This window comes from Cryptotermes secundus, unplaced genomic scaffold, assembly GCF_002891405.2.
Source record: "Cryptotermes secundus unplaced genomic scaffold, Csec_1.0 scaffold252, whole genome shotgun sequence".
Lineage (NCBI taxonomy): Eukaryota > Metazoa > Arthropoda > Insecta > Blattodea > Kalotermitidae > Cryptotermes > Cryptotermes secundus.
The window spans coordinates 336,862-347,821 of record NW_019733321.1 but is presented as its reverse complement, the minus strand read 5'-3'; the positions used below and the strand labels follow the sequence as shown (position 1 = coordinate 347,821).

Sequence of the window (10,960 nt, the reverse complement as noted above, 5' to 3'; positions counted from 1 at the left end):
TCATACTGTCCGGAGATGTGGACCGCCTAAACCTCCAGTTCCATGTCTTCGGATATCTAAGCAAGGCAATAAAAGAACGTCGGTATCTGACGGACTCTGAACTCTAGGAAGAAACAAGCGATTGGCAATATGTAGTTTTTTGGGGGCACTAACCTGCTCATAGTTGCTAATCTGATTGCTAGTATCAGTGATTATGGCTGGGGGGGGGCTTTCTATGCCTTTATAGCTCTCGAATAGGTTTATGTTGAATTACCCTTAAATAAGATATACGTGTATTTGTGACGTCTGAAAATGTGTGTAAAATTAATATATTTCTATTGTTTCAGGCAATGGCCTAACGAATTTGGTCGCTACCGGATGTGACGCATGAACCACAGAGGAAAGATATCTTGTGCACATTTATTACAAGATGACGCAGATTTGGACTTGCGTCTTGACGCTATTTAGCGTGAAGTTAGTTGGTAAGTGCAAACACAACTATCAAAAATGTGAGATTGCAATATAAGGAATTCCATGTTGTGTTTTGGCCGACTGTTAATATTGTTTGTGAGCTCCAGTAGCCTAGCTTATGAAATTCATTTCCTGAATAGCACGAACTCTATAGCAGGTTAAGGGCACCATATTTCGAGTGCTTATTATAGGAACATTTTCTTATTAATAGAATCGTGAACTATTGANAAGAAGCTATCTGAACGCAACAAAGTATCAATACTGATATATTGGGATTTTGGACTTTATCCATCGTCCTGGTTTTTAAGATAACTAATGAAAGCACGACGTTTCGGAAACTGGATCTGTTTCCGAAACGTCGTGTTTTTATTAGTTATCTTAAAAACCAGGACGATGGATAAAGTCCAAAATCCCAATATATCAGTATTCATATTTTGTTGCGTTCAGATAGCTTCTTAATACGTCTAGCATGACAGCTAGTACTTCTTATGTTCTCAAGTGCAGCTTATATTCAGGTACTAAATAAAATACGGAAAGTTATGAAGGAAAAGTCCGAGAGAGTTTCGGATAGAGGCGCTTCCTTATTTCGGATAAGTAACATTTTTTAAGAAATGTAATTCATAAAAAGGGCCGTAATTAAATTGATAAGAACAAGAGAAACATAGGTAAACAGTACATACAGAATTCTTATTTTTTTTATGGAGAAGAAACGGTCATATTTGAAGGATATTACAGGAATATGTGAAAAATAATCACATAGTTTTCAACAGAAGTTAACATGAAGTTACGTCCTTGTTCTCTTATACAGAATAATGTTCGANGAGCCGTAATTCAAATTCGACTGCAATGCTTTCACAAGCAGACATTTCAGGAAATCAATTTTCTTGCATTTTTCAGTCTGCAATGCATTTATTGTGGAGACTATGGCCCTTTCCTCTCTTTTAGTAACAGCTGCCTAAGACTGAATGAAACACCAAGACTTTTTAAAATAAGTTTATTAATTTCAGATGCTCGAAAGTCGCAACTGGGTATGTTACGCATCAGAAATTATGTAACCCACTACTAATCTGAACATGGCTTCATAATGGAGAATTTAAGCTTTTGGAAGAGGTAGAAACACATGAGACGCATGTTATAATGAAGTTCATGTAAATAACGTCCAATATAAAATTCACCTATGATTTCGAAACCTTAGCTCTGTAAGCGAAAACTTTACGTACGAATTGGCAGAAATATACACACTGACGGTAAAGCAACACAGCTGCTTCAACGTCAGATCTACCGCTGCTGAGAAATTGGTCAGGTATGAGGTGCAAAGTTCAGTGGCTACCACAACGGTGCTGCCCCTATTTTCCAAGAAACCACGCTATCCAAAATAAGGCGCCTATTCGAAATATGAGTACTTTATCATACACATTTTCTAAGGCAGAAATTTTGACGTTGAATTACATTGCGCTACGAAAATATGATATTTTTTGATCTGAAAAGTTAATAATCTAATTTTAAACAATAGGAATTTAGTGAATATTGATGAGGCGTATGTCTGCTTGTCGCTGTTGTATCATATGACATAAATTTCTTCTCACCGGAGTCTCCTTCCTTTTGTTTCTGTCACATAAATTTGGAAATATCATAGCTGTTCTTTGGAATAAAATATGAAGTAATGCAATTTTTCGAACATTGATAGACTATATTATTATCGAACAAGATGTAATTCTGACGCCAACGCTTTTGGTTTCTGAAAAGTTTTTATTGTAAAATCATTAGTGTGTTCAAGGGGAACGATATCTACGAGTACGTAGTCATTCAGGCAGAATCCTGGATAATACAAAAAATTATTTAGTCGAAAGATGGATATCGTAATCATAAATGTTGTTTCGTCATTATCATCATCGTCGCCATAACGAATCAAAAATTAAACTTGGCCCCTTCATAATTCTGTCTGATATCCATGGAATGTCTTGCCATTTAGCTTCATTTACATTAATGTTACAGCTTTCACATATGGTTTCGAGGCACGTGTTTTGGTTGCTCGTTTGTTATTGTGTTGGAAGGCATATCTGTTGTTTCCAGGTCTTCTTGAATATAGCCCTGCTCATTAAGATTATCATCCCTCCTTATGCAACCTGAGACCGTTCTGATGTAACGCATTAGAAATACAATATTTCGTGTTTCACAGTGTTTTTATTTTACTGTCAAAAATGAGCCACTTCTATACGTAACCACTTTTAGTTCTCTAAGTCTTTATACATGGGTTATGTTTGTATTTACTTTTTTGACAATATTCTTTCAAGGTAATTAAACAAATTACAGGTTAAATAATCGAATATTTGTGAACAATGAAGTGTTAGGGTTTCTGACCCGGTTTACACAGAAAATAAGAAAAACGGCCCCATAGTGAATGAACCACACGCAAGTTTTAATTAAGACGCATAAGTTGAATAATCTTAACAAGTTTTAGTTTGTGTAAATTTATTATAGTTGACAAATACGCACTTTTTAAACACTATTTAAATAATTTTATAAAGGCAAGCAGTGCAATGGATTAGCGTAATTAGGGCACCTGATGATGGCACTATGTTGCCGAAACATGTCGTGAAGTAACAGGTGAAGTTGAGTGCACTACAAGACGGCCACTGTATACATATCATGGATGAAAATCAGTGCGACAGGACGCTAAAATACAACATTATGAAATCAAATATTAAAATAACTGCAATATCATAGTACGAGTATGTATATTAACTGGTAAGGCTTAATTGAATCTTGCTTAGACATTTAAATAAAAATTTTCGCTCCAGTATAAGTAATATTTTATCAAAAATTAAAATTGAATATTATCTGTTTTGTCATGTACAAAATAGATGAATCATGTATTTTATTTAAAGTCATAAATCATAATGACATTAATAAGAGGTGTGTCGGAAAGTTCCCGTTAATTTGGCTTAACTTACTCAATTTTCGCTTCCATCTCCTTCAAAACAGTCTACTTTGGAACGCATACAGCGATCCTGTCGTCTTTTTTACGCTTCAAAAACACCGTGGGAAGCCATTTTCCTTAATGCTGTCGAGTACCGCTTGTGATTCCCTTTGGGTGTCAGACACTGTTTCGAAACGTCGTCCCTTCCAATTAATTTTCAATTTGGGAAACAAAGCGAAATCACAGGGGGCTAAGTCCGGCGAGTAGGGAGGATGGGGAGCGATAACCATGTTGTTGTTAGTCACAAACTCTGTGGTTTTCAGGGATGTGTGGGCGGGAGCGTTGTCGTGATGAATGAGCAATGCGGCGCATGATAAAATTTTCTGAAGAACGTGCAAGCTCCGTAACTGATCCCAACGGTGTTTTCGAGTTCATGGATTATTTGGTGGCAGTCTTCGTGGATGAGTTCTGGAAATTTTATCCAACATTTTCTATCGTTTTGCTGGTGCTTGGTCATCCTGAACTCTCCTCATCTTCAACTGACACTCGAACGGCCTTGAAAGGTGAATGCCATTCAAAAACTGCTCTCCGGCTTAAAGAATATTCTCCAAAAGCCTCACGAAGTATTTCAGTGCTTTAGGTAAAGTATTTACCGAGCTTCACGGAAAAATTGATGCTGACATGTTGCTCGAATTTGCCATCCATCGCAGACAAAACGAAACAGGAATTCGAAAAAGCACTTGCGTAAAATCAATGCTTGTTCACAGCGCGGTGTCACGTTGCAGACCGATGCAATAGGCTTTCGGAAGTGTGACCTTGGCCTCCCCTCTCATCTTCTTTCATCGAGGTAGCTACAAGAATAACAGTCCGGGAACTTTCCGGTATCACTTTGTACCTGCATCTTGCTTTAAAATGTTTTTTTACATTGCGTGTAATTACCCAAAGGCAAGAAATATAATGTAGTTCACTATTCATAATTAGCTTTGTTAACAATAGACATGTATGTCGTTCTATACGACGAATTTTAGCACTGAAAAGACAAAACAAAACGAATAAATTCATTCGTATGTCTGGTAAAAGGACATCAGAAAGATACAGAGATGTAAATTATGAAAGAACCCATTTAGACAAAATTGTGTAGTTTTGTATATATTTTCACTCTTGTTTTATAATTGAGTTTGATGTTAGTAATAGACTTTTTAAAATTATTTTTCTATGTGGGCGTGCTTCGTTCTTGTCTTAAAATGTATATACAGAGTTTTATTTCATGCTGGGCATGTTAATTGTGAAGCATACCTTCTTTCTACCACTTTGTTATCATTCTATAGACAACATAGGCTCAAAAGCGATCACGGATCCAAGTAATTACCTCGTTCCTTCCAGCATTACTTCATTAAGAAAGCCGAGGTTAAATGAGAGCATACCTTCATTATTTATTGATCTCATATGTACAAGGACTGCCTGTAGAGGAATACAAACTTCATTGTCTTAATCACGGCTCATTGTTTCACTGTATGCAGTGGTATGCCTTTCCTTTTCAAGAGTATCTACAGATACCCTTTCACAGAATCTATGGAATTAGGTGCCTTCGTGTATGCACTGTACTTCAGCTTACTCTGTATTTTTTAATTTGGTCAGACAATCTCTTTGTTGATCTGTAAATGTCCCAGCCAACATAGCGGATACTATCATAATCATCCTCTCCATAAATTGGATCCATTGACTACTGTAAAATTAAAGTAAAAGTAAAGCTATCCTTGTACCAGGCCATGAAGGCCCATAGGGCTGTGAGACGTTGAGGGTCCCACACTATCTAGACAATTGGCTCAAAGATGGCGGAAAGGTTGTCAGCCGTACGCGCCGGCCGCGCTTTACTCCCCAGGAAAATTATTTATTTAATTCCTGGTACTCATTTCTGTTAGAGGCTGAGTCGACCCAGCTTTAATAATAGCGTATACAACATCTGTATTTCTGTAGATTATCATAATGCCTATAAGAGCACAACAATATAATAAAAATACGACGAACGCATCTCTGAAATTAATTTTAGTCATTATGACACGTTCATTGTTACTACGGACGGGTTTTTTTAATGTTAATTGAAAGTCTTTCCTAAGTGTATATTTTAATCTTACTACCATGCATTACTAAATCAAGTTAGGTGTCTCCCTCTCCACTAGACATGACACAAAACATTCTAGAAAAATAAACACATTCAATATCTTACATTTAGTAAGTTTTCACTGCTTTTCCTTAATTTTAGATAGTCTGGAGAGAACATTGGACGGAGATTCAGCCCGACACAGGACAACATAAACACAGAATATACGCAGACAAACATTCATGCCTTGAGTGGGATTCGAACCCACGATCTTATTCTGCGAGTGGGCGAAGATTTTTCATGCCTTAGACCGCGCAGCCATTGTGATCAGTGCAGAGTGTATACAGAGTCAAGAAATGCGAAGATGTGATTATTAGTGATGATCAGTTGAGGATCTTGAAGGAAGCGTTCGTGACATGTTTACTAAAGGTGTCTTACCGGTATTCACTTAAGGAAATCACGATATGAGCTTAGTATCCGGACACCGGGCCGGTGACATATCCTTCAACCCTCGAATAAGAAGTGGCTCTCTAGTAACTTCTCTCATAATGAAGCACAATAATCACTGTTCTCGTAGGTCGCGGTGCAAGGGTCGAGAAGGCCCACCTCTTATAAAACTTCTCTTACATGGTCTAGAAAATAAGAGTCGCGTGGATTGTTAAAGAGTTTTGTAAATTTACTCCTGTGCATAATTAAGCCAAACGCTCCGAAGAGTTGTTGGGAGTGGGGGAACACGTACAAGCATTCCTATCTTTGAGACTGGATGGAGCCAAATGGTCACCTTCACGTTCCTACCGCTTTACCCCTAGAGAAACCACTGGTATCCATTGTATAGGTGGATGGTTCAGCTCCAGAAGCAATGTGCAGAGTGAAGGAACTGGAGCCCTGATTGCTAGGTCTTCCAAGCCGTGGTATGAGGGCTGTACCGAGCGAGCTATGACGCGCACTAACTCAGGTGCACCCTGTCCCTATGCGAATGTAGGTTTCCAGCTTACATTACGGCTTGCTGGCATATGCAGTCGTTAACACTGAACGTAATCCGAGAGCACATTCATAAATTCCATGGAGAATGACCGGCCACATGCTCGTCACACTGTTTGTTTAGTGACTTAAAATTCCGATAATATATTTTTCATAGGTTCATGTGTTAACGGTATTCTGAAATGCTGTTGCTGTATTTGAGTACTGAAATATTCTGTGTCCTATGGGCTGTTCTTATTTTCGAATAATTCTTTATATAACTATTCCCACAGTTGTGGCTCACATATTGATTTGCTATTTGCGGTTTATCAAACAATATGCAGATTATGAATCTGTAATATTTCACGACTATAATTATACCGTTTCTGAAATCGATGATAATTGGACATCCCATTTCAACACTCTGTACTAATTTGTGGTCAGGTTTCGGATTGTAAGTGACTTTAATGAAACATTTGCTTTCACACATTGGAGATAACCCCGTTTTTGTTATTAATTGATAAAACTTGTGTTGTTTGGATGACCTCCACTGGCACCACGTTTATATAATGATTCGTAAGATTGGTCAGCTGGTTCAGAAGTTGAAATTATGAGGCCGGATGAGGACACACAGATACATTATAGTGTTCACATGATCACTTATTCCCTTAAGGAATTAAATTTGGATACAAATAAAAATATTTGTGACATTTTGTGTATGGGTTTAAGGACTCATTTACTATTTGAGGAATGGATATGAATTTCAAGGTTTTGACCAAAAAATTTGCAGGAAAATATGAGCCTATAAAGGCTGAATTGAGCGAAAATTTCAAAACACCGAGTTCAAGTAACAAGAGAGTTTGGATTTTATGCATGTAATCCAGTGTTGTTACCATGGTGGAATGTGTCATGAGAGAGACAAGAAACACATACAGAATATTAATGGAGAAAATATCTTCGAAATATGATTACATTGTAGAATATTATTAAGCATCTGAGAGAGAGAGATTCTGAGAATATCTGACGAACGGAGCTCATATTCAATGGCAGGCTTAGTCAGAATTGCTAGCGGTGCTGCAACCAGGCGTCCACGCTGCCCTACAGCCTCATACGTCAGAGTCTGAAGACAATGTCTTCTTTTTGGCTAGGGACAGCAATTACGTGGGGAAGAAACATGAAGGGATTTGAATTAAAAGCGATGGATATTTTCTTCAGACATAGAGGCCTAATCTGCCCGCTAAGAAAATTTTACGCGCGAACGCGTGAAGTCTACGTATAAGCAGAGGGTGAGTGGATGTTGTCGACGAAATACAGTAAAAATGTTTTAAAAATGCACGTCTTACATTTAACAGACTCGTTCGGTAGAAGGAATTATAAGTGACAAGCTAACACCCATGCTCGCGTATTTATAGATATGAAATAAAATATTTTAAGTTTTTCTTCATATGGTTTGACTTTATATATTATAAGCTGCCGTGTACAAGCAAAAGTTAGTTATTCCAGTGTTTAATTAATTAAACATTGCACCATGAAGATGTATGAGGGAGCAAAGGCGTAACTCCAGAGAGTCTTAATCTCGGCACTCGATGGAGGCCCATTTGACGCCCCTGCCGCTAAACGCCAGGGGAAGCAGCCCCCGGTACTCACTGCATAGGATACTGGATGGCTTCAAAACCGGTCTACGTGCTGAGCAGAGGAGAAAAATTAATTGCGCATGCCTGGAATCGAAATCCGATACATCTATCTTCCAGTCCGTATCCTAATAGCTGTATCAGTTGAGCTATAGCTATTGCCCAAAATTACATTTTAATTCAATGTATTGTGACGAAATATGACCATTTGCTAGGCAACGGATCACTACTTTCCTCTACAACACAGAATGAGAGAGGAAACGTTCGAGGTGGTGACCTATGTTGGGGCCGCTTGGAAGTTATAAAGGAGTCCTAAAATCATCCGTAAGAAGTTCAGAGTGTGAGCAGTGATTCATCCTTCGTCGTTCGTCGCAGTGAACACTCATGGTCCAGTAAGGAACGGGGCAAGTCGTAGACAGCCACTAATTATGAGCTGTCGTAATCGACTGTAATTGTAAAGAAGTGCAAACAAACCCAACCATCCAAACCAGAACTCGTTGTTATTCGTCACGCTAACCCCGAATACCTGACAATATATTTATATACATGTAAGGTTATAAATTCGATTGGAATGAAACTTCCTCTTTTATTATTTATTTTAAATATTTCTCTNGGGTTTCACCAAGCACTTAGACCAGTTATTGGTCCATTGTGCGTCCCCCTTTTAATTTCTATTGTCTCCATACCCTACCGGTACTGGTGCTCACTATTAGCCCCTTTTTGCCAGCGAGGTTCCAACCTTCTACTGGCAGTGGTATCTAATAGTTAGTCCCTTTCTGTCAGAGGTCCCCCCTCCTCTGGCAGTGGTACCTAATACTTCCCCATCTACCGGAGGCATTGGAAACTACTTTGGGCGGGAAACTTTTTGCCAAATTTAGCTCAGAGGTCTCCTAGAGACATGAGGTTCTTTTACGTGCCGTAAATCTACGACACGGGACCCACGGTTTAAAGTCCCTGAATTTTTCCGCCCTTAAAAATTCCACGACCTCCGCCGGGTTTGAACCCGCGTACCTTGAGCCATGAGGTGGGAACGTTACCCCTAGACTACGGAGGCCGCTTAGTATCAAGGTTACCTCTTGTGACTGTTCTTATCGCAACACATTCTTATAAATTTGCTAGCAGACAAGTTTCGCCTTGTTAGTCGCCCCTCACTGACAGTGAAGGTGGCTGACAAGCCGGAACCGTAATAATGCAAACCGCGGATGCAAATTCAGTCACGATACTCTGCGTAGTCAGATAACATAGGTATAGGGTTAACAGTTCGGCTTCAGTTGTTTCGGAAACAGTAACACTTACGGGAAAGTGTATTTAGCATAAATTGCATGTTTCCTTTTTTAAGTTATTATTTTCGAAATATTTTTCGTACCAATAAATATTTAACTAGGCACGCTCGAGATGCAGACAAAAACATTATAGTTTTCGGATAAGCTGTCTGCCATTTTCATTCTACATATATTAACAAAATTTAGAATATATCAATAAATTTTAATATGAATTCCGATTTCAAACTGCAGAAAAATTGAGAAAATTATTTCATGGCGTAGAGATGAGCAGATGGCCCAAAGGGCCCTTTTTATAAGTATTCGCCGAGATCCACCCTCTCAAAACAGAAAAAAAGAAGTTATTGCCACGTGTAGGTTGGTACGCCTGACGAAAGTAACGGGTTCTAGTTCAGATGATTGGATTTATTAGCACCTTGGTTACAGGTTTCTTAATCACACTTAATCCAGTTCACTGTTGCATACGCAGTAAAATTGTCCGTCTTCGCTAGTCGTCTCATGGCAACGGATCTCATTACAGAAACTAACGCTTCGAACCACTATGAAGTCTTCCTATTATTTCGTCTTCAGTCACCCTGTACTTCCCTGTCCTAATCTGTACTCAGTCTTCACAGTTCACTGAGGGCACGCTCCTCCATTCTCGTCCTTGTACTCTCAGCTGCTGAACCCTCCTGGACTCTTTTCCATGACGGCTTCGTATCTTTAACTCACGGCTTCTGAGCTATGACTGACTGCAAACGACCTTCACTGTCCCTTATGAACCTTCAGCACGGACCCCATAGAAAACACCTATTATTGCAGACGCGTTTACAGTTCTGTTGGTTAGCAATGGGCATGGCTCATACCACATTGATAAGAAGTCACGTAATCGCAATCTAGCCAGTCCATTGGCCTGCTGATTGTTGCCTAGGAACGAGCTATAACCATTCGTCCTGTTCGTTCGTGAGGTAACAACGGATTGTTTGTCAAGAATCTCTCTTTGCGGGAACTTGTTTACAAACCCGTTGCCTAGCAGTGGGTGTACATGTAACAATGTATATAATTCGACAATAAAGGCCTGTATTCCTATCGTGACGTTATACATGTGGTATATCCATTGTACTGTTTAGCAACTACAGCTCTAGGGCTACAGTTGCAAGTCATATTGAGAATAAACTTGGGCAGCAAGATTCATGTGGTGCCATGTGAACTGGTACAGAAAAATACCAGTTAATGGTGGCTTCTCGCTGCAGTAGCGTGCTTTATGATGCCGCTGACACAAATAACTGCTCTCCATCTGAACGGTCGAGACTGATTAATTGCTGCATTACCGTGGCAGATGGCGGACACTTCATTACTTTAATTCCATTTCCCCTCTTCACTGTGGCTGGGGACGTCTCGGCGCTGGCGTCCTTGCCTATTGTCAGTAATGTACTTGAACAATTGCTCTGGTGGTTCAGCGATGGTATTGTTGCCAAATGAACACCTCTCCTCACTCACACATACATGCACATACACGGTTACTGATACACATGCATCGAGATGTCCAAAGCGGGCCCCGACAAGAGGGACAAACAGTGCAGCCACATGGCAATGGAATTCGTTTAATTAAACAATTCGCGGTTTCATATACTAGCGG

At 39.3% G+C, this 10,960-nt stretch overlaps 1 protein-coding gene across 1 annotated transcript in view; it reads left to right on the top strand.

Moving 5' to 3' along the window:
- Positions 1-330: 330 nt before the first annotated feature.
- Positions 331-10,960, top strand: part of LOC111867926 (zwei Ig domain protein zig-8-like) — a gene marked incomplete at its 3' end in the record, with an annotated part of 336,655 nt that continues 326,025 nt past the window's right edge. The window contains exon 1 of the mRNA XM_033752860.1: positions 331-461. Coding sequence (XP_033608751.1) covers positions 410-461 — 52 coding nt within the window. The remainder of the gene's footprint in view (positions 462-10,960) is intronic.